Consider the following 24,351-nt stretch of genomic DNA (forward strand, 5'->3'; position numbering starts at 1 on the left):
GAAGTGTAACTCTGTGCTGGGAAGACAGGGACCAGGGGAACTCAGGATCAAGGAAATCACAGAGGGGTGGGCATTCCTCTTCCCTGTCAAGGGTGGAAGACCATCCCTCCGCTGGTAAGGCGGGGACATCTCTGCAGAAGGGACCTGAAGAGTAAGAGCGCATCTGGGATTCCCCAAGCAAGCAGAAAGCGCACCCTCTTAGCCATATCTGTCCCGGCAAGGTTTAAAACCAGCGGCGCTCTACCGACGCCGGAAAAGATGGGGCGGTTGCCATGGCAACGTGGAGCACACATCGGAAATAAGTAAATAAGCAGTCCAGTTGCCGCAGCCGCGCCCCCGCGGGACAGGCGCGCAGGGGAGGGGACCCCTCGGGTCCCGGTCCCCGCAGCCCGTGCGCCCTCGCTATTGGCGGAGACAGAGGGGGGGTCACCCCCGGGGGGCGAATGGTACAGTCCTCCGCCCGCGCCCCAGCCGGGCCCGCGGCGAGAGAGCGAGCACCGAGCCCCGCGCAGCCGCCGCCGACCGTGGAGCCCCAAGCCCAGTCCAGGACGGAGATGGAGGGAGTGAGCAGCCACCGCACCCTGTCCTACAGCCGCTGGAGCTACGACAGGTAGGGCGCGTGAGAAGATGAGCTTCTCCCGGTACCTCGAGGTGGCCCCGCGTGGGCGCCGCTGACGCGCGTGCTCGAGGCGGATGCGGGCGTGAGCTCCCAGAGCTACCAGCATGGATTCCCGCACCGGTATTCGCAGGCATCCGGGACCCGGGGTACCCGTGGCCTCGGATATCCAGAGTCAGAGCTCAGGCGCGGGCATGCTAACACCTGCGGGACAGAGCGATGAGAGGAGGGTGTGTGGGTACCGAGATCCTCCGACTGTCACCTCGCGGTGCAGGTGGGCGCTAGAACCCGGGAAAGGCCGTGCGGGTCCCGCACTGCCGCGGTGTGCCCAGCCGACCCTCAGTGGGTGACCTGGTTTGTCCCGAAGCGGACTGGCAGGCTTGCACCTGGAAGTCGGTCCCTGCTCTGCCCCGCTGGCGGGACCGTAGCCCGGAGCAGGTTGTCTGGGCTCAGGAGAGACTCTAAGCACCAGTGGGGGCGTCAGGCTTCGCGCACACCCCGCTGTGAAGGCAAGCGACTGCCAGCGTGGGCGGCTTGGAGCCGCGCTCCCCACGCACTGGTCCTGGAGGAAGGAATCATCCTTCCTGTCGAAATGAGGAAAATAAGGACAGCAAAATGAGTTAGGTAGTGATAAAGCAGAGTAGATTTACTCAGACTATATCCGTTCTAGCATTTTGTTTTCCTTTTTGCGTGTTAAATGAGCCCCACTCCCCAGTTAAAAAGGAAACCAGGCAGATGATGGTGGTGGTGGTGGTGGTGGTGGTGGTGGTGGTGGTGGTGGTGGTGGTGGTGGTGGTGGTGGTGGTGGTGGTGGTGGTGTTGTTTTCGGATTTTAAGTTCTCGAACCTGTGTAAATCTCCAGAATCCTGGAGTGACTTTTCAGAATCCTGGCTTTCAGCAGTCAAGGATGGAAGAAACTTCATTCACTGATTTCCCCGCCCCCTTGCTCTTCCTTCTGCCTGCTTTGCTTCCCTCTGAGAAACCCTTGCTGCATCTTTGACAATGTTTGTTTTTCCAAGATTCACAGGAACCGCTGTCTCTCCTTCCCAAGGCTAATTCCCTGAGGAACTCTCCTCCTTCCTCACTCTCCCAGGTTTCCCTTGGCATGATAATCCTGTTTGTCCCCTCTTAGCCAGCAGACCTACAGGTTTGCCCACGTTCTCTCCTCTCTTGGTGGTTGCGCCTGATGCATCCCTTTTTTTTTTGCACTGTAGGCCTCCTCTGGGACAAGGAGACTTGTAATTCCCTGTCCTCAGCACAGCCCTAGCAACCTCTCAGTTCCAGTGAAATTGCTCTTCTGAACAGCAGTGTTCTGTCTAGAGAAAACTAGTGCCCTGAGAGTAAGGACATAAAAGACAGACCCATCCCCCAATGGCTCCACTGTCTGCAGTTGGGTAGAAACAGGTAGTAGCGCATGCCAAGTGCCTAATGACTATAAGAGAAGAGTTTAAAGCTATGCTGACCTTTAGTGGTAGCTAGGTGGAGTTTTGCTCCTATACCAACAAATCAGAGACCCTGGAGTTAGACAGCCAGGATTCAAATCATGACCCCAGCTAGCTAACGTCAAAAAACTTCTCTGGGACATAGTAGTCACTGCCTTTGCTCTTTTATTAGTTAGCACGTAACTGTTCTTGGGGCCCCTGATTTTCCAGGAGCTGAGAAGGAGATTGTTAGTCTCCTTTTGGAGCCATGAAATGAAAACATTTCTGGGGTCCTGTCTCCAAGCATCTTTTCCTGTCACCCATTCTCAATCTCTTGGGAGTTCTGTAAATAGAATCCCTGGCCCATGTCCAAACCACCTTGATAAGGATATTAGGACGATGGACTTTGTTTGTGTCAGAGTTCCCAGGTGTGAAATCACTGGTTGGGCTGCTCTCTGGAGCCGCTGGTCTGTAGCAACCACCTCTGCTGGCCTTCCAAAACATATGTATTAAATGCAAAAACTCACACAGCCTCAAGAACCTGACAAAATATTAAACAACATGTGTGCAAAGCATGCAGACATTAAAAATCAAGCTCTGGGCTGAGGATGCAATTCAGTTGTTAGAGTATTTACCAGTCATGCAGGAGGCCCTGGTTCAATCCCAGCACTACATAAAGCAAGCATGGTAGCACATTCATTAGTCATAGTACTCAGGGGGTGGGGAGGACACAGGGTGATCAAGAGTTCTGGGTTAGTCTATGCTCCAGATGGCCCTGAGAAAAGGGGCAGTGGGAATTCCGTCATTCAGCTGCCTCACCCTGACCTCCATGAGTAAACTGTACTTAGTGGACAGTTCTTGTGCTTTGTCGGCCCTGAGAAAGGGGGAAGTGGGAATTCCGTCATTCAGCTGTCTCACCCTGACCTCCATGAGTAAACTGTACTTAGTGGACAGTTCTTGTGCTTTGGTTTGGGCTCAGCTTTTCCCGGCCAGGCCTGCTACTCAACTGGTACCAAGGCTGGGAAAGCCAGAACGGCTATGTCCCTCTCTCTCCATGTGTTTTCTCAGACTTGTTCATATTGCAACAAAAGGGTTCTCAGGTGGGACCCCTACAGCGTCTGTAGGTCTATTTTACTTCTCCGTGGTTAGCCTCACTTCCGTTGGCCATGACAATTCTTGAAGCCTACATTATACTCAAGACCTCTCCACTCATTTGTTTGGGATACTGCAGTAACTAGGGATTGAACCCAGGGCCGCACGTGTGCCAGGCAAGTGCTGTACCACTGAGGTACTCCAGACCTCCTTTTAAGTTTACTCTGAGTCAGGGTCTCACAAGGCTGCCCTTGAATTCACTATGTAGTTCACTGTGCCAGCCTCACATTTTTCCGTTCTCCTGCCTCAGCTTCCTGAGTAGCTATGATTGCTGTCCTGTGTCCCCTGACCAGATGGGGAGGGAAGCCTTTTCTAGGTGACCCTCATCCCTAACCCCAGATGCTAAGCAAATGGCCTTGTCTCTTCCAGCTCCTTAGAGAAACTGATCCCACCACATAAGACCTCCTGTCACTTTCTGATTTCGTGTCATTTCCAATCCCAAAAGTCACTCCATTTGGGAGACTTTTGTTGGTATTGTTTCCTTTTTAATCTTTGCTATTATAAACATCCATGTTTGCGTAGAACTTTCCCTCGTGTCTCATGTCTGATTATTTGATTAGCACAGACACCTTGAAGGAGGGTTGCCAGCTTTACCCTCTGGCTATTGCCAGGTTGTCTACAGAGAAATGAATTGTTTCCTGTTCTCACCGATCCCTTTGAATGCCTGCTTTGACAGTAAGCTGTTCACCAGTTCAGCCTCTAAGACTCTGAGTCAAAGTGACATAACTACAGAGAACTTTGGTTTTCTGAAGTCAGCATGATCTGGCTGAAAAGCCTAGCTCCACCAATTACTAGTTGTGTGACAGGTGGTGTAGCCCCCACTTACAGAATAGATAATGGTATCAGTCTTTTAAATCAATCCATTCGTTAAATAATTTTTTAGCACTAATGCCAGGCAGTCCTAGAAACTGGAGATAACACAGCCAACAAAACAGAGCCCCAGTCTCATAGTTCTAGCCGACTAGTGGGACTGAGATAGACGTGGACAAACACCACGCAGCTTGTGTAAGTGCAGAGAAGAAAAATGTGGACGGAGGCTGATTGCTCAGGCAGGCGGGGAAGGGAAATGTTCCACCACGCTGTGTGGGGCAGCTTCCTGGCGAGGTGATTGACACCCGCCTGGGGAAGAGCCTGAGAATAAATCCTTGGGTGAATGGGGAAGAGTGTCCCCTAGGGGGCAGCACTGAAAGAAAGGTCAGAAGGTCCGAATGATCTTGAGTGTTGCAGAGCAAGCAGGCAGAGTGTCCTTGCTCATCTTTGTAACAATTCTTTCCCATTCCTCCCAAATTCTGTATCTCATACATCATCTTCAGAGAACCATCAATTTGATTTGAATGATATGTCCTAGAATTTTATATAAATGCTATCACTCAGTATATGCCATCATACATGTCTTCTTTAACACAGAGCTGTTCGGTGTTCTTCCTGGTTGCCTGAGTCAGTAGACCATATCATTTTATTGCTGAGGATTTTTTCATTACAGGGATATGCTGCAGTTTATCTGGTCACCTCCTGGCAGACTTCTGGGTTGCTGTTGGTTTGGGGCTATTATAAATATAGCCTTTGTGACTATCAAGCACAAGTCTATGTATGAGTGTGGGATTTTATTTTTCATGGGCAAACATTTAGCAGAGGACTGTCTGGATTATATGGTTGTTGTACATTTCACGTTTTAATAAAGTTTCCAAAGTGGGTGAACCATTGGACACTTAGGAGCAGTGGTTGGGATTCCCAGCTCCTTCACATCCTTGGGACAAACCGGTCGTTATAAGGAAAAATTTTACCTTGAAGTATTCCTATAGGTATGTAATGGTATGTTGTGACTTTATTTTGCATTTCCCTGGTAACTAATGATGTTAAGCCAATTTTCATGAACTTATCTACCATCTGTATGTCTTTGGGAGGAAGTATGTTGTTTAAGGGTTTTCCCTATTTTCAAACCGAGTATCAACACTTGTTGGAATTTATGAGTCCTTTTGCTTGTTTTGGCTATATCGTGTGTGTGTGTGTGTGTGTGTGTGTGTGTGTGTGTGTGTGTGTGTGTGTGTGTTTTCAAACAGAATCTCATATAACCTCAGGATCTATGTAGCCGAGGCTGGCCTCCACCTCCTAATCCTCCTGCCTCCACCCCTGATGAACATATGCACCATACCTGCTGGATTGCTGTTCCTCATCAGTTGTCTTGTAGCTGGCAGCGTGTCTCTCAGTCCCCTTGCTTCCTTTCTACCCTCTGAGGTGTTTTCTAAAGCATACATTTTTGCTTGTGGTGAAATCCAGTTTATCATTTTTTTTTCTTTTAGGGACTGTCCCCTAACTGTTAAGGACTCATTGCCTAACTAAAAAAAAAATGAAAAGCAACTAGACCCATTCCCCAGCCCTAGGCTGCACCGTCCCTTCCCTTCCCTGTTTGGACCATGGTTCAGAGGCTTGCAGGCCTCCAGGGACCTAAGGCCAGCAAAACCACAGTGAAAGATTTTCCTGATTTAAATAAACGAGGAAGACAAGAGTGTTTCTGGAAACATCTCCTTCTCTGTGTTAAATTTAGGTCTATCCTACTTTCGAGTGTGAGGTGATGGTTTTTGTTGGATTGTTTTGTTTTGTTTTGTTTTGTTTTGTTTTGTTTTGTTTTGTTTGAGACAGGCTATCCCCGTGTAGCCCTAACTGGCCTAGAACTCCCACATAGACCAGGATGGCCTTGAATCTTGGCAGTCATCGTGCCTTCCCCTCCCTTGTGCTGGCATCACGATACATGATGTCATGCTTGGCTATATAGATTAAAAACAAAAAACCCAGATGGAGCTGAAACGATTACTCAGGTATAAGGCACCTGCTACTCTTCCAGAAGACCCGAGTTTGATTCACAGCACCCACTACACACACACACACACACACACACACACACACACACACAAACAAGAAACAATGTTTAAAAGTTTCAAAGAGATCCAATTGTTCCAGTACCACTTTTTAAAAACAGGTTATTTATTTTTTGTTTTATGTGTGTATTTTCCATGTACATGTATGCCTGGTGCCACCAAGAGCAGAAAGGCATATCAGATTCTTTGGATGTGGAATTATAGATGCTCGTTAACTACCATATGAGAGTCGGGAATTGAACCTGGGTCCTGTACAAAAGCAGGCTGTGCTCTAAACTGCTGAACCATCCCTCCATCCCTGATATCACTTCTTAAAAAAAGACTTTTCCACTTTCTACTTTGAGCCTGTATTGAGAAATCAGGGTGAGCATGGTGGTATTAGCCAGAGGCTCAAAGACCTAGAAAGGAGGTCATTTCAGCCCAGGCATTCAAGGACAGCCTGGACTACATGGTGAGATCTAGTCTCAAAGGGGAGGGAGGGGAGCGAGAGACCGGAGGACAGTCAGTCACCAAGTCATGTGTCTTTAGTGTAAGTTATGTCTAGTCTGGCCCACTGATTTGATTATTTTTGCTGCTCATAGCACACTGTCTTGATTTCTCTAGCTTTATTCGTTTTTAAGTCAGATGGTTCAAGAAATTTTAACTTGGTTTTTTTACTAAAGCCATTTTAAGTTTGATAGGTACTTTTCAATTTCATATTAATCTGATACCTTTTAATGTTTAATGCAAGCAAACATCAGTCAGACTAGCTTAGATCTGGGTTGGGAGTTTTGGGGTTATAGGACAAGCTGGATTCAGGCGACAAACTGACAGTCTTTGTAGTCCAAGAGCATGTGTGTCTGTTTATTCAGACTGTCATCTCCTCTCATGTTCTGTAGTTTTCAAGGTATAGGCCATAACTCTTGTAAGATTTATCCTTAAGTTTGTATATTTCCACTCAGTTTTATAAATTGTCTTTTTAAGAACTCCAACTTCCCAGCTCTTGGGATGTCCCACAGCCTGTGGCACAATCCTGATGACCTGGGTCCCATCTCTCAAACCCATGTCGAGGTAAAAGGAGAGAGCAGACCGAAGCTTGTCCTTTGACCTCCATATGCACGCGTGGCACACCTACACACAGTTAATATATATTAATATTCTCGTTTCCGGTTCATTGTTGCTTTGTCTAGCAACACAGCTGTAGTGTTTAGCAGTGGGGAAATGCACGTAACACAAAATGAGCGATCCCTGGGCTTTCTAAGTTCAGTTCAGAGCCAACCATCAGTTACATCCATCAGTAATCATCATCACTATCCCTAAAACACAGCATCCTAAAGAGAAACTGTCCGTTAAGGAATAAGTCTTCCCTATAGTCCTTGGTACCTCTAATCTATGTTTTATTTCTATGAATGCTAAACATCCCATAAGATTGAATAGCATGGTATTTCCCTGTGCCTGGCTTTTCCCCTTAGTGTCGTGTTTGTGAAGGTCATCTGCGTTGTTGCACGTATGAGACCTTCATTCCTGTTTTTGACAGGACACTATTCGATTGTATACATATCCATTTTGGTTATCCGTTCGTCTGTCTCTGGAGCTTGTGGCGTCGTTCTGGTCTTCTGACTGCTGTGAAGCACGGGTTCGAACATTGTTCTGCACATGCCCAAGTCTGATATTTAGAGTGCACTTGCTGTTTGTTAAGTCTCAGCTTGTTTTTTAAAGAAGCAGGGCTGTCTTCTGCTGAAGCTATACTGTTTTCTATTTCCACCAGCAACATAGAACGTGTTTCTACTTCTCTACATTTTCACAAACTCCTGTTCCCTTCTGTGTTATTACCACCATCCCTGTCTGCTCTAAATGATCCAATTATGGCTTCAATTTGTGTTTCCAAAAGACAGATGAGACTGGGCTTCAGTAACAACACCGCATGTGCTCCTTGGCCATTCACGTATCTTAGAGACAAGTCTATCCACTGCCCATTTTTATAGCAGTTCTTCTTTATATTGTTCAATTGTAGATGTTATTTACATATTCTGGACACTGAACGCTTTCATATGGGTAATTACAAATATTTTCCCATTCTGGGGCTTGTCTTCCCACTTCCTTAATATGGCTGTTTAAGTCAGTTTTAATAACATTCTGTTTATCTATTTTTTGTTGTTGTTCCTTTCACCTTTGCAGAATAATTTAATTTCTGAACTCTATTCATTTCCACCATTCGCATGTCCCCATGCACACGCCTCAATGATTCAATTATGTAGCTCTGTGTAATTTTGAATAAAGGATTAGAAAACAGGAACATAGCAAATCACATGTCTAGGAGCAGCTGAGGCTCCCAAGAGACCAGATCCCTGAGATGGCTCCAAAGGGCGCTAGGCTTCAATCTAGTCACCCTATCTGGTTCCTATGGCAGTTGCCCCTTATGCTGTAAATACAGCCCAGTGAAGGGAAATCCTTATCACTTTATTGATTTAAAAATCACATATATTCGTAAAAAGAAGCAAGGGGACTGGAGAGATGGCTCAGTGGTAAAGAGTACTTGCTGCTCTTTCAGAGGTCCCGAGTTCGGTTCTCAGCACCCATGTCAGGCAGTGCACAACCACCTCCAACTCCAGTTGAAGATCCAACTTCCTTTTCTGGTCTCCACTGGCACTTACACTCATGAGCGACACACACACACACACACACACACACACACACACACACACACTAAAATAAAATAAACTTTTAAACAACAAAGAGGTCTATCTACTGGATAGATGATCCTCTTCGCCTCAGTTTCCCCATCTATAAACGGGGAGTGGTGACTTTACTGACATGGATGAGCCATTGCGGGACTCTAGTGAGATACTGTTTGTCCACCTTGTCAGGTGGGCTATGGATGAGCAGACAAAGATCACGTATGCCCTCTGTAGGACTAGGCCAAATGAAGCTCCTGGGTGACCCAAAGCCTACAGAGGACAAGAGGAGAGGACTGGCTCCTTACTTTGTGTGTAGCTGTGGCTTTCTTTCGTCTCTTGGTTTTCAGAGTGCCGCTGCTTGTCCTGTTCTCTATGTAGACAGGTTTCTGTCGAGTTACTGTGGTACTCTATTTGTTGGGGTTTTTTTCGGGGGGGGGGGTTGTTTGTTGTTTGGTTGGTGTTTTGTTTTGTTTTTAGACAGGCTCTCATGTATCCCAGTTGAACTGACTATGGTAGCCTACAATGACCTTCTGATCTGCCAGTCTCCATCTCTCAAGTAATGGAGTCACAGGGGACCATACTTGGTCTATGCAGTGCTGGGGAGGGAACCCAGGGCTTTGTGCTTGCTGGACAAGTTGTCTACAATCTGAGGTACATTCCCAGAGGAAGTAGTTAAATTCTTGTTGTGGAAGTTGCATCTCTGCACCAAGCCTCACTTTATCAGAAATACTGAACACTAACAAGATGTGTACTGTTTTCAAAAATTGGGTTCTTGGGGGCTGGAGAGGTGGCTTGGTTGTTAAGAACACTGGCTGCTCTTCAAAGGGTCCAAGCTCAATTCCCAGCACCCACATGGTGACTCACAACCTTCTGTAGCTCCAATTCCAGGGAATCCGACATCATTTCATGGCGTCCACTGTAACCTGCACTCGTGTATACATAGCCTACACACATACACACATATGCACTGTTGAAAATAAATATTTTAGTTTTTCGATTGGATACTTGAGGCTGGCTCTCCACTAGCAAACCCATATGTATTTGGCCAGGGGTCAGTGTGTGGGGAAAAGAGAAACCATGTTTCAGCCATGTTTCCACAATGGTTCTGGCTTCTGCTTTCTCATGTTTCAGAGAATGTTCATTCAGACTATTCACAGAGCTTTCACAGAAATGGTGACGTTGGGGGAACTATTAGCCTGCTATGATGTCTCACCTGTGCAGAACCAGACCACAGTGATCCTGCCCGTCTCCAGGGATGGCTGTGTGGACTAGATGTATTACCGTGTCTAAGGCTTAATAACTAAATGCAGCATGGCTAGGTCAGTGTCCGGCACTGACTGCAGTTTAATTGTTAGCTGGTGTGACTGTGACCTGGCGTATGGCAGAGCCACGGTCACTGACATCAGGACTTGTCTGTCCCATTGAATCTGTAAGGCAGGCGGTTTCCAGGTACAGGGATAGGTGTGAGGACTCAGGGAGGCCCCCACCACAGGTGCTTGGGAGCTGTTGGAAGGGTGGGTGGGAAGGGAAGGGAAGGCTGGGGACACGTAGAAGGAGGAGGCAGCCCAGAACATGCAGCTGCGCGGTGAACGAAGACCAAGACTTCACCAGTTGGCACTAGTGGTGTGAGCAGGGCACAGTCATGGGGCCTTGGGCAGAAAGGAACGAAATCACATGGGACCTCCGCTATCCGGATCCTCCAATGTCTGAGTCATGGATAACAAGGCTTAACTCATCAAAGGAAGGATGGGGAAAAAAGTCACAAGCACATCAGACACTGAAACAGAGTCCTACCCTAGGACTCAGGCCTATTCATAATTTGAATGATCACTACAGGGGGACCCAATGGAGAGCCCAACTAACCACCCCCACCCATCACTGCTGGCGGGTCAGAATCCACACAGAAGCAGAGGAGGGCTGAAGCAGCAGCGGTGGGCAGCCACACCAAGCACTCGAGCTCACTGTCTTCACTTGGTTTATGATGTAGGAAGATGTGGTGAAAGATCAAGAAAGATCCAGCAGTCCAGGGGTTACTAATGGCCCCCACCTAGGGCCCTTACTTAGAGTCCATGCTGGCTGTGGTCACCTATGTCCACTGAAGCAGAAGGAGCTGGGCTGGTTAGGTCAGTATCATAGCCCTCGTTAGAGGTGGGTAAGGGTCCCAGAGAGCACTCAAAGGGATTTGGGTTTGTGTGTCCCTGAGAAAAGATTTGGAGAGACGCACAGATGGTAACAGAAGAAAGAGTTAATTAGAGTACTTTAGCTTGAGAAAGGAAAAGGCATAATGGCCCTTGGCCCCCAGTCTTGTAACTTTTTTTCTGTCCTTTTCTTTTTCTTTTTTTCACACCTCCCCCCCTCTCTCTTCTCTCTTCTCTTCTCTCTCTCTCTCTCTCTTCCCCCCTCCCTCCCTTCCTCTCTCCCCTCCCTGCTTTATTTTTCAAGACAGGGTTTTTGTGAAGCCCTGAATGTCCTGGAACTCACTCTGTAGAAAAGGCTGACCTCGAACTCACAGATCTGCCTGCCTCTGCGTCCTGAGTGCTGTGATTAAAGGTGGGCACCACCACCTCTGGACTGGTTTTGTAACCTTTTGTGGGTCATTTATGTCCCACACAATTCGGCACATAGGTAATTTGCAACCCTTGGCAGGGAGCAATCCAGTCTTTCTCTCTGTCATTGGTCTCTTTCCTACCATATTTTTTCTCTTTTTGTAATTTTCACAGTTTATTTTTCTCAGGAGTTAGGGAAAGGACATGGGTCTTATATGGGAGGCCCAGAGGAGTGAGTAGGAAGTTAATAGCATGTTGACATGGGACAACAGCAGTAAGAGGTTGATTTGTACACATGACCAGTGACAACAAGGTGCTGGGATGGTATTGACAGGGGGACACTGTGGGGACAATAGAACCCTCCTGCCCTGTTTATTGTTGGGACTGAGACTGACTGCCTCATTAGAGAACAGTTTAGCACAAATATACTCCGATGCCCCTTCCCCGACATCACCCTCCGTCCTGCTCTCTCCTGTCTCTGTGGCTGGTGGGATGAAGTCTAGGAAGGCAGGATTGAGACCACACTGTGACAGTGCTGTCTCAGGGCAGGGCAGGCCTCCAGGGGCAGGTGGTCTGGGATCACTGCGTTCCAGAAGCTTCTCTTCTAATGCATACTTAGCAGGGCAGGACCCAGCCCTCTGACAGGTCAGTGGGGATCTATCTTTTTTTCTTTAATTTTTTAAATTTTATTTACTTTACACCCTGCTTACTGCCTCCTTCTTGGTCACCCCCTCCTACAATCCTTCCCCCAGCCCCTTCTGCTTCTCCTCTGAGAAGGCAACCCCCGCCCTGCCCTAGTATCCCACCACCCTGGCACTTCAAGTCTCTGCAAGGCTAGGCACAGCTTCTCCCTCTGAGGCCAGACAAGGCAGCCCAGCTAGAAATCTCACGGACAGGCAACAGCTTTTGGTTAGCCAGTGGGGATCTAGCTTAAAAGGCAGTGAGTTGAGAGAGATCTGTTTTCTCTCTATCCTGAGTGGTAAGGGTTCTCTTGAAGTCATAGCAGCCAAATTGGGGTTCAGGAACATGTTCCCAGTCAGCCTCCCTCTGCAGTGTCAGGCAGATATTCTGGTGTCTTAAATGGTGAACAAAGAAAATTCTAGATGTGTGCATGCATGCATTTGTATGTGCATGTGTGTGTGTGTGTGTGTGTGTGTGTGTGTGTGTGTGTGTGTGCGCGCACGCGTGCGAGTGTGTTGGTTTTGGGGTGGTAGTGAGCAGGCTTTGGTACCCAACCTGTTAGGGCTGTTGCCACAAAAGGAAGATGACAGAATGTGAATCCTTCTGGAGAATTATGCCAGCAGATCAGAACCAATATAGAAGAGTGTTAGGCACAGAGTTCAGGTCAGGTAATGAAGTCATTGTCTGAGGACATCTTTATAGTCAGGGAATCAGGGTGACAGTTGCCCAGGATTAACTCCTTACAAGTTTCCATTCTGCAGCAAAGACTGGATTCCAACGTGGCCCTGCTTCTGTACTCCTGCCGATCAGTGCCACACCATCCCAGGAAAGCCAGGGCTTGCTAGTGGGCTTACATCCCTTTCTCCACAGGCTGACATCCTGCATGACAGCTTCTAACCCATGACCAGTAGTCACAGAACAGAGCTGTGAGGGTTGGGCTCCCCTGGAAAAAAAGGTTTATGGGTGTGTGCATATGTGCATGCACTGAGTGGACACCAGTTAGCATATCTGAGGTATGCGCATGCAATGAATGCAGACCGGTAAGTCTGTGCATCCTTGGAGACCGGTGTATGTTCGTGCATGTGCCACCAGGAAGGCCACATGTGCAAGTGTTATGTATCTGAGTGGAAATCATGTATAGGAAAACTGAAGAGGAGGGAGCAAGGCATAGATCTGGGGAGGGGGACAGGGTGGAAACAGTTCCCTTTCTCCAAACCCACGACTTGGTGTGATGAGGTCCCCCTGAAGAGCTGGCTTTTCATGGGAGTTTCTGCCAACTGGTAATGTCTGAAAAACAGTGGCCTAGGAAGTAAGGTCCTGCACTGCTAGGGGCCTCCACCAGAGGGGTCTGATTTAATCAGAAAGCCTGGAACAAGACCCCATGTGACCTTGGACCGTGATCTGGAGGGCAGAGGACCCTTCCCTGCTTGGCAGTCCATCACTGGAAGCTGAGACCTACGATCCCACATCTGCCCAGAGGGGCTCTGGGGCAATCCAGGGCCCACATCAATGTTGGATGAGCCCGTGCTGTGTCTGCATAGTCTCGATACCATCTTTGTCAGTCTCACTTTTAGTGTAACGTGAGAACAAGCGTACCAACCCCATCCAGGACTTGTGATCTTATTGCCCAGCGACACCTACAAAGGATCAGGGGCTGGGGTGGATGGAGAAGCTGGACAGGCCCTCTGCTAGCTGTGTGAGTCTCTAGTGAGTGGTGGGGGTCTAGTAGGGCGCAGCCTCACACAACTAATAGGGCCAGTCTGGCCTCTTTTTGGCCCCTGGCTCTAGGTGCTGGGTTACACCTCCTCCTCCTGCCTCTGGCCACCTCACCTTCCCCTGGTGTCATCTGTCTGTTGATTTGTCCCTGGGGCACTTCAGCCCCATTCACCCCTATCCCCACCCCTTGCTCTGGGGGGTTTCCTACTGGAGAAGGGGTTGGAGGGGCAGCTGCCAGACCGAGAGAGACCCCCCTAGAGGAAGAAAGTGGAATAACAGCAACAACAAAACCTTCACAGCAGGTGAGTGTCCCCCTACCTGAGTGCTGTGGGCAAGGGTTAGGAGCACAGCCCCTGACACTGGGACTGTCCCTGCTTTAACCATGACCTTATACTGTGTCTTCTGAGATCTCAGTGAGTGTGGTGGTAGTCTGAGGGCACACTGTGTAGCAAGAGGCTGTGTCCTCCAGATGTACTGAATCAGGGCATCATGGCCAGCATACAAGGGCCTACTTTTGTTAGCAGTTGATTGGCACACGGCTAAACCTATGTTTTCAGATACTGTCAAGGCACCTTCACCCTGCAATTGTGGGCGAATCTGGCTTGCAAGTCTAAAATATTTATTCCTTGGCCCTTTAAGAAAACCCTTGCAACCCTGTGAGCTATTCCCCAAGGCTGCCCTGCTTTACCCCATGGCGGCCATTCTCTAGTGTCTTCCCACAGCTTCCTCCCTCTGCCCTGGGCAATCCCCACCCCACCCACACACCGGATATACCCTGTGCTGGGTAGTCACCACTCCTCAGAATGTTACCTCAGGGACTGATCAGCTCTGGTGATAACTTTTCCCTGGGAAGAAGTGAAAGTGTACAGGCACTGAGCATTCTGGAACCCAGCGGGTAACTGAGGTCTGAAGCAGAACCCTTTCCCTGTCCTGGTCCCAGGTTGTAAGGGAGCTCATTCCTAGGCCACAGAAGCCAGATGATTTGAAGGTGCTGAGTGTAGCTTCTCTGGACCCCCCAAGTCAATGTTGGTACTTGTAAAGGTGGTCAGACAGGCTGAGATGGGCTCTGGTCACTTCCTGTGGGCTAGACCAGGAGCTGGTGACAGCTGAAGTCTCGCTGAAGGAGTAGGACGCACTGGAGAGTGGAGACATATCTAGAAGGCTGCAGTATGTCCTGAAAGGGAACCTGGGATCCAGCACCCCCTACCTGCTGGTCTGCTGTTTCCGTACCACGGGACCCATGCTGTGCCCTATCTTCAAAGCCCCAAGCCTTTGGGAGCGAAACAAAATCCATTTCCTAGGCTTTCTGTTCACATTTGATTCAGGGGCAGGGACAGATGGGGAGGGAAACATCACTTGACCTGAAGCTGCTTTCCTGCTCTGACACCACTAGGTGGCACTCAAGATGCCAGCTCCTTCCTCTTTCTGATGCTTGCCACCAGCCTGAAGTGCTCACACCTTCTGAATCCCACTGGCCTGACGAGCACCGTCTCTCCTGAGACTTCTCGAAAACACCTGTAGACTTGTGGCTCAGAGTGTCTCTTTGGGTGGAGTCCATTAGGGCCCATCTGTAGTTGTAATTTCTGTCTGCTTCTCTATCTTCCCTTGGAATTCCCAAAGGCATGACCTCCTCTGGGCCTCTCAACTGGCCTCGGCCAGGCACAGTGTAGAGAGTGGAAGTTTGGTGTGCCCGGTGAATAAACCGCCATTCACTTCATCTAAGCTGTCTGGCATATGCTTTCTTAGCATCCAGCAGCCCTGGGAGAATCAGGACAAGAACACCAGACACAAGAGTAATGTTTTCCTCTTTGGCTTGGGGTCTAGGTGGTGCCAGATATGAAAAGAAAAGCTCAGAGGCACCACAGGGTGGGCCATAAAGGGCTGCTTATTTCCAGGTAGAGTTTTCTGGCCTCTGTCTGGGGCCAGGAGCATAAGCTAGGATGGATACTAGGGTCTGTCATGTTCCACTCCTCTCAGCTGGCCACAGGTCAAGCCAGGACAAGAGGCTTCCCCTCTATAAGTGTCCATGGGTCCTGGGCACCACCTTGGAAGACTGCACTTGTGTTGTGTGTCGGGTGAGGAAGGCACTTGCTTTGGACATGGAGGAAAAATGTCAGCAGAAATGCTAGACCAAGAGGTAGGGGAAAGGATACTGGGAGTGAGGCCTGACATAGGACTCTGCTCAGAGGCTAGGGACAATGGTGAGTCCCTCGGGAGCATCAGTCCCTAGGAAGAAAGGTGGGTAATCCCGTCCACTGTTTCCCATCATGTTGGCAGAGTTCGGGCCAGCTTGTTCTCTTGAGAGTGGCCCCAGGAAAGAGTTGACATTCAGGCACCATTTCTCTGTCTGGAACAGGGCTCCAGGAGAAGACTGGCATCGCTCACCTGGGTAATTACTAGTTTGGGTTCGATTTCCATTCAAAACAGACATCCCAGCCTGAGCTGGTGTCAGATCTGAAGGCTGATTATTACGAACATTCATCAACAGCCTCTCAGCTCCGAGCAATTACAGCTAAGCTGCCATTCCCGGGAAGTCATGAAAGACTGCAGCCTCTTCCCTGCCCACCCCATTGCTCCTCCCTGTTTCCCCTCCCCTCCTCTTAGCAGCCAACCTGAGGGAGGGCAGGAAGCAGAAGCTACCTTATGAGTCACTCCCACCCTGTGTGTAAGGGGCCATGTGCGTGCCTGCCCGGCACCTGTTTGTCCCAGAAGCCCTCTTTATGTCAGAGTCGTGTGAATCCACATGCAGTACACTCAGAACTGAGATGAATCTGTGCACCTGGCAGATGGTCGGTAGCTTTGTCACCTGATACATTTTCATCAGAGTCGGAGTCCCCTGAGAAGACTCAGACTGCCCCACTCCTTCAGGCCCCAGAAAGATGAAGGAAGAGAGGCATTTATCTCTAGTGCATAATTAAAGGATCTCGAGAAAGCCCATTAACCAAGCATGGGGACTCAAATGTCTGTAATCACAGCACTCACTGATGCAAGAGGATCGTCACAAGTTCAAGGCCAACCTGGTACATACAGTGAGTTCCAAGTTAGGCCATGCTAGATAGTAAGACTCTATCTCAAAAAAAAATACATCAAATTAATATTTTAATACCATCTCTGAAAAATAATCAAGACCCAGTGAGGTAGCTGAGCTGGTCAAATTTCTGGGAAGCCTGAAGCCTGATAACCTGAGCCGAATGTCCTGTGTTGTGGGAGAAAAGTCATGACCTCCGGAGTGCTCTGCTGGCTTCCGCGTGCATGCTGCAGCACAAGTGCACCCACGTATTAATTAATCGTTTTAAAATATCACAACAAAACAAATACACAAACATCTCCAAGTAAGTAAAGCCCAGGATTTGGCCTTGCTTACCTAACTCCACCATTTATAGACCGTGGTTTAAAATGTTACTCTTTAGTCATGGACATGTTTGTATTTTTTCTATTTAAGTGGTACATTTCTTTGTAGAGTGAAGTTTTGGTTTTTGGTTTTTTTTTTTTTTTTTTTTTTTAAAGCATGTCCTTAAATTCTGCGTGGCCCTGCCCTTGCCACCCTCACTCTGGGAACTCACCCTTGCTTCCTTCAGCACTCACGTCTACTACCTTGTGTAGAATGGCTCAACTTCTCTTCTGAGTGAGGGCCCTGGGTAGCAAGGACCCAGGGAAACCCTCCTGCCCCACCCCTGTAACTGTCCTTGTGTCCCCATCCTCCATCCGTCCATCTGGACCCTGCTTCAGCCTTGAGACACCTCAGAGAAGGTCTGCAGGTTGCCCTGGTAACTAGGAGACAGACCATGCTGGTTTTTGCCCTTCCTGTAAGCGTGTCCAGACAGGGCAGTGCAGGTGAGCATTCGGCATCCCTGGCATGGGGCTCTAAAGGGCGACAAAAGTGTCCCTGTGAGTGTGCAGAAGTAGAGAAAATTACACTTGCCTGAATTCCTCCCAGGGAGAGGACAGCATGTGGCTGACAGAAGACAATGAGGATCTCGTTGTGACAGAGAGGTGAACCACTGGAGCACACATGGATGCCCGCTAACCAGCCTTCTGCGGAGGGTAGGTCTTGTTTGTTGAAGGGCTCTGTCAAAGAGGAACCCCTGTCACTAGAGAACACCCTCTCTCTGCCATGGCCAGGGTGTACTAAATGCATCTAAGGACTGAACAACATTCCTGAAAGATCAGTGTCAATGTGTTGCCAAGATGCTAAAACTGGCCTTGTCATTGCCTGGGTCATTTGACCATTCAATATCAGGATGCCTGTGAGGGGAAGTGAGCACACAGAGAAGCCTCTGTGTCTTGCCTTCGTATTCCGTGATCTGCCTTGAGTATCCGCTGTACTACAGAGCTGGCTCCTCCCCCCTCTTGGTGGTAGAAGGTCATCTTGTCCCTTACATGGAGCAGAGCATCATGTCCTGCCAGCCCACTCTGCCACACTTTCTGTGTGGTCTCGGCTTTCTGTGAAATGTTACTAGTGCCCACTGTAGAGGGCTGCGCTCCCCACTGAAGAAAGAAATGCAGAATAGTGTAACAGCTCAAAGACCCAAGTTCTGTGGGACCCAGGAGGACAGAAGTAGAACCAAAGGTCTTCCCTGGGCTTGAAGACTTTGCAGAGTACAGACCTAGATACTGAGTTATGCAAGTGTGAGGTTTTAGAACCACTGTCCATCACCTCAAGGACAGGGGAACCCCCTGTGCCTGGGAGGTGTGACCCTGGGAGGTCTGCAGTTTACCTAGCCTCTGGGAGGTGTGATCCTGGAGGTCTGTGGATATCTAGCCCCAAGATTCCTTTTGACCATCCTTCCCTAATCCTCCCCAGGGTGTCATGGGCAGAAGCCTCAGTAGCAGCTGAACCTACAGAGCAGCCTCAAGGTGAGGAGGAGAAGCACCCCTCCAGGGAACTGACTTCCGTTGATAAGCTCACCCTTTCGGTGTGGCCTACTTCTCCTGTCTTAACCCCGTGGACTGGGCAGGAAGGGACCAGGGAGAAATTGAAAAAAGCTGGTCTGAGCTTGGTTCAGAGAGCTTGTTGATTCTAACTAGAAGTTTCCATTCTGCCGAGACAGGACAGAAGGCGTCTGGAATCGCGGGAAGGTTATGAGAGATGCAATTGCCCCTTTCTGATACAAGCACTGTGTGCTCAGTGGTAGAGGAAGGTAAATAGGAAAAGCTGGAGCACTGGCAGGTGCCTTAGTGGACTGATTTGTATCATTCACAGTCCCCACCTGGTAAGTGCCCATACACAGTGCAGTACCAGGAGGCTGGCTCTGGCCTTTCCTCCCTTTTCTGGCCTTACATTCTGTCTATGACACCTGGGGTGGGTGAGAAGTCACCTCAGTTGACGTCTGTGATGCTTTTGTGTTCTGGGGTGGGTGAGAGCTAATAGAACGTGTCCCCCTTTTTGCACCCCTCCCCTGGACATGTTTCTCTAAGTCTTTATCTGTTTGCTTTGAGACTAGAGACCTGGATCTCCAGAGTTCCTTTGGCATGGAGTCAGCAACATCTGGCTTCATACCCAGGGATCACTTTTTCACCCCAAATGTGAGGTTAGCCCCCAAAGATAGGTTCAGACATTTATATTAGAAATTCTTAGTTATTGTTCCTAACCCTTGTGGAAATCAGTGTGTGGTATGTACAGGGTGGGTGAGGGGGAATAGGAGGCAGGAAGGAAGGAAGCTGGGAGTTAGGAAAGCAGCTGGGTAAGGTAACGACAGGAGGCAGTGTCCCGGGAGGAGCTGGAGAGTTCCCAGTAGCATCTGAGACATTGGACACGTGTGCGATCTGTCCTGAGGCAGTGGATGTGTTGGAGGGGTTCAGCCGGACACGGAGGGTACCTGAACAGATAAGACAGATCAGCCTCAGACCCCTTTCCCAGGTGCCACTGGAGGATGGGATTGAGAGGAGCAAATTGGCAACAGACATTATCCTGATGCTGGTCAACCGGAGAAGAGACCCTAATTCAGTGGTTTTGAGGAGAGGTGGGTGGAGTTCAGAGATGCTCCGTAGAGAGCATCAGAATGTGCCATGGATAGAGCAAAGCAGGAAGCCAAGATGGTGCTAAGGTGGCCTGACCGAATGAATGGTTAGGCACATAGGAGACCAACAAGGGCTCCTTCTAGTGAGAAGTGCTATGCAACATCCCGCTGCTAGGTCTGGAAAGCAGGAAAGAGTTTAGAGATAGGGAGAGACCTGCAGCCTGTAGGCTCAGGTGTTCTCAGTGTAGGGGGTTAGTGGACGTGAAGCCGTGTGAGGATGTGTGCTCTGCTGTGTGTACTTTCAAAGGAGCGAGGAGACAAGAGACTGAAGACTGACAAGAGACTCTGGTTCTCAATGGCCTCTGAAAGGCACGCTGTGTGTACTCCCACCCCGGAGTCTGCCCTCTGGCACAGAGCTGCCCACAGAGAGGGCGGCAGTGCCCGTGCCATCTGCCTGTGGACCTTCAGTGCACTTGGTGCAGCCTGGTTTGCCATAGTAACCTACAAACAGGGATATATGGCTTCTCTGTTGCCATGGAAACCAGCAGTTGGCTATCCCTATGTGACATAGCCCTGAGACCTTGAAAATTTAGTCTGATCTCGAAGAGCTTAGAAAGGAGAGGAGACGGAGGGTTTCTGTGTCCCGATTAACCACTGTTCATAATTGTTAGCTTCACTGTTGCCTTGGTGATGAAGGAAGACACAATTGTCAACAGACTCCAGGGCTTTGTATATAGTCTGATGCCAGGACCATCCCCCAAACTCACTCCATTCTCTGGCTGTCATGGGACCAGGATATCTTTTCTTTCTCTCTGGGTTTGCACTCCTTCGCCCAGACAAGAATTTTGTTCCCAGGAGGCACTCCCCGGCCCATGGGATCTCGGCATTCAAAGCAGAACAGGAGACCCGGGCCCCTGAAACGGGGCCACCGAAGAGATAGGTAAGCACTTGAACACCCTGCACTTGGCCCATGGTCCTGCCCCTGTGTGAGCTCCACCCACTGTCAGTTCCACCCACCACTCGCTGGCCTCACGTTAGTTTTTTTACATTCTAATCACTGCCCTCTACCCCTTCACTCCTTAAGAGTTCTGAGTTCTCCCCTTCTTCCTAGATGTGTCTCCCTTAACACATGGGGTCCCCCAGACCCTTACCACAAAGCCCAGTAGTCTCTAAACATGCCATCAAGGAGGTCCATGCTGTAGGGTATGCCTAGCACCTCAGGGATTCTCCACACCTCAAGTGAGGACCAACTGCCCTGTGCCTAAACCTTCAGGTTGCTCCACGTTCTGCCTTCTGTCTCTCCTGCTGGGCTCCTCTATCCAGCTTCTGCCTGTTCTCCATCACCCTAGCCCAGCTTCACTGGCAGCCAGTCACTGCCCACAGAGCGAGCAACCCCGTAGAAATACCTTCACCCAATCTGTCATGCAATCTACTCCCTGAGACTACTGAAACCCGGACACTAAAGGAGGCCTCGAGTGACCACGGCGTGGCCAGGCAGCAACTGGGAATAATTCCCCGAGCCGGCAAGGGCGTGGAGAGTCACCTGTTCTTTTCCTTCTCAGGAGAACGTCCCGGAGGAAGTACTGGAAGGAAGGAAGGGAAATTGCTGGGTGAGCTGACTGGGGAGGAGGGAGAGCTGGCTCTGGAGAAGGCCATCTACAGGAGAGACTGTGTGGGGAGGTGGGAAGGTCTGGGTGGCTCACTGATCATGCTGTGGTATGTGTACTGTGTGAGCTGGAGTTTAGAGAAGAGTGTGGCCACTAGGTAAAGTCTATATTACTTTGGCTATCTTGAGCTTCATTTGTTCCTGTCAGATCTTCTGTGGTCGTTTTGCCCCCTGTCCATCCAGGTAGCACTGGTGAAAGACCCAGAGGCCTAGCCATTTACCAGCTTTCCCTGTAGCTTTCAACTAGACCTCTCCAGGGATGAGTTGTCACCAGCATTGTAGCCACTACTGACTGGACCATGATGCCAAAGTTCCCACTCTTCACTGTTCACATGCATGGCCCCCTACCCCAGGCTGGCCTCTCTACACCTATCCTTTGCAAACAGGAAACAAGTCTTGCCCACGACTCCTGATCGGCGCATCGTTTGTAGCTTACTGGTGCTGGGATCCCTAGGATTCATTTCTTAGCCAGAAGGGTGGTCAGAAATAACTGCCTGCAAAGGAGAGAGCTGAGCTCTGTACAAACTAAGCAAAAGGATAGGATTCCCTCCCCAGCTAAGGAGGGCCTTCCAGGTGAACCATGTACCTGAGGAATCTGCTTGTTCTTCCAAGGAACAAACCTAGAGAAATGGGGGTACCTGAGGCTTTCTTTTGCCTCCCATCGATGTTGGTCATAGAACACTGTTAGACTACATGGCAATAATACGCTAAAGACACATTCTGTACAAAACCTGGGATCTCAGGTATGATCCTGTGGCAGAGACCTCCCATCCACACAGCCTCATAGTGGGTAGCCCAGAGAAGATCTCATCAAGAGAAGGGTGTCCCTTGAACCTGGCCTGTAGGCTCTTAGGGAGGAGAGACGGGCAAGGGTGCAAAGGGATGGCTCTGCTATGATGTCTGATGCAGCCTGCAGGACTTGGCTCATTTGTTTTCTGCAGCTCCTGTATTTTGTGTGACACAAGCTAATGAGTCTTCTTCCTGCATCTAACACACGATAGATCGTAGATCTACTGGTGTCTTTGAGATCCTATATCCAACCCATTATTTAACAGGAAAAACTGGGACTTTGGGGCAAGGTCACACTGCAAGTTCATGGAGAGTCAGAACTGGAACCCAGGCTCTCTACCCAGGGCTCCTTCTAGACCCTAAAGATGAGGGAACAAGATTTACTATGTGAGAGACATGTTTTACTGGGAGCGACAGTGATCTTGTGACTGCAATCCTGCCTTAGCTTGAGACCCTGAATAAGATGTCAATGCCTATAGCTGATGGTGAATTATCAAGGATTCTTGAACATAATATTTTTCTAGGCTAGCTGGGTTCTGGAATTTTCTACATCTCTGTTTTATTCAGGGCAACTAGTACCACTCTGACTCTTTCAATATCCCTTCAGGTTGGGCTAAACTTCATAATGGAATCCACATTTCACCAACAATGAATGACCAGTCCTACATGAACATGCATGACCATACACAGACAGGGAGTTAAGAAGCTAGGCAGCCTCAGGAGCAGGGACTGTGTTATAGGAGCACATATTTATAGGTTAGGAACAGTTAACAAAGGGCGTCCAACCCTTAGGCTTCTCTGGACAACAATAGACAATGGAGAATTGTCTTGAGCCACACATTAAACCCAGGGATGTTTAACCCATGGACCATACATTGCAAGAGAATATATCTATATCTATCTTGTATGACATTGTGACAGCACTAGCTATCCTGGGCCACAGGCAACCTGTAGATCACAGGTCAGGCATCCTTAGAGCCAGTCAATGGTATAAGAAAACAATAGACATTAGGTTCTTGACCTATAGTGTTCCATTTTAGGTTTTACCACTGTACTAGAAGTTTCTAATACCATGAGCATAGGGCATTTATATCATGACCTTTGAAGTTTTATTTTAATCTTTAACTCCTTGAATGTCCATTTCATCCACTCATACTAGCATCTCAAGATCATTTGATAAAAGTACCTAAGATCTACATGCAATGATGATGGTGATGATGATTTTAAGAGAGCACGATGGGCAAATGGACTAGTAATAACAGGGTAGATGGAACTCAGTGATATTAATAACAACAATAAATGTAAATGGTCTAAACACCCCCACTTAATGGCTAGATTTACTAAATTGGCTCAAAATAGCATAATACACTGCCTAAAAGAAAACCATTCCAGATATATATCACCGAAGTTAAAAGTAAAGCATGGAAAAATATGCAGAGGACCCATGTTTCATTCCTGGCAAATGAGGACTTATAGCCATCTGTAACTCCATTCCAGAGAATCCGGTGCCCTCTTCTGTCCTCTGGAAACATGCATGAAATACATGTACATACATGCAGACAGAATATTCATATGCATAAAGTAAATACATCTTTAATTTTTATTTTATTTATCTATTATTCGAGAGTTTCATGTGTATATACAATGTATTTTGATCATATCCACCCTCATTTCCAACTTCTCTCAGACCCTGCTACAGCGCCTTCCAGCTCTGTACTCGCTTTTATTATATATCTCCGAAACCTTAGTTTCCTTGTAGTCTCACTTCCTCACTGACGCTGTATCAGTTCTTAGAGACCTCCAGCCTCCAAACTCCTATGTTGTTGTTGTTGTTGTTGCTGCTGCTGCTGCTGCTGTTGTTGCTGCTGCTATGTGTATGGGTGTTTGACACGCATGCATGTCTGTGTACCACTTGCATGCCTGGTGCACACTGAGGCCTGAAGAGGGCATCAGATCCTATGGAACTAGAGTTACTAATGACTGTGAGTACTGGAAATTAAACCCAGGTCCTCAGGAAGAGCAGTCAGTTATAACTACTGAGCCATCTCCCCAGCTCCCTGAACTCTTAGTTTAAATGTTCACTCTGAGTCAACTCTTGCTCCTCTCCTGTGTGGATATTCTAGCTTACTGGTATAGCAATTCACCATCCTTGGAAGGTAATCGCCTGCCTTTCGTAGTACTAATTCCAAGGAGCCCACAGCTTTCTCCAAGTTTCCAGTAGTGCCCACCAGCACTCCTGTCTCCTACAGCTGTTTCAAAGCTCTCACAGAA

General features: G+C 48.7%; 1 protein-coding gene across 2 annotated transcripts in view; it reads left to right on the forward strand.

Moving 5' to 3' along the window:
* The first annotated feature begins 317 nt into the window (after positions 1-317).
* Tub (TUB bipartite transcription factor) overlaps positions 318-24,351 on the forward strand; it is a 78,953-nt gene continuing 54,919 nt past the window's right edge. For both annotated transcript variants that reach the window (XM_087637574.1, XM_087637618.1), the window contains exon 1: positions 318-610. In XM_087637574.1, the coding sequence (XP_087493700.1) occupies positions 444-610 (167 nt within the window). In that variant the 5' untranslated portion in view covers positions 318-443. The remainder of the gene's footprint in view (positions 611-24,351) is intronic.

Source organism: Rattus norvegicus, chromosome 1 (genome assembly GCF_021556685.1).
Source record: "Rattus norvegicus strain SHRSP/BbbUtx chromosome 1, alternate assembly SHRSP_T2T, whole genome shotgun sequence".
Classification (NCBI taxonomy): domain Eukaryota; kingdom Metazoa; phylum Chordata; class Mammalia; order Rodentia; family Muridae; genus Rattus; species Rattus norvegicus.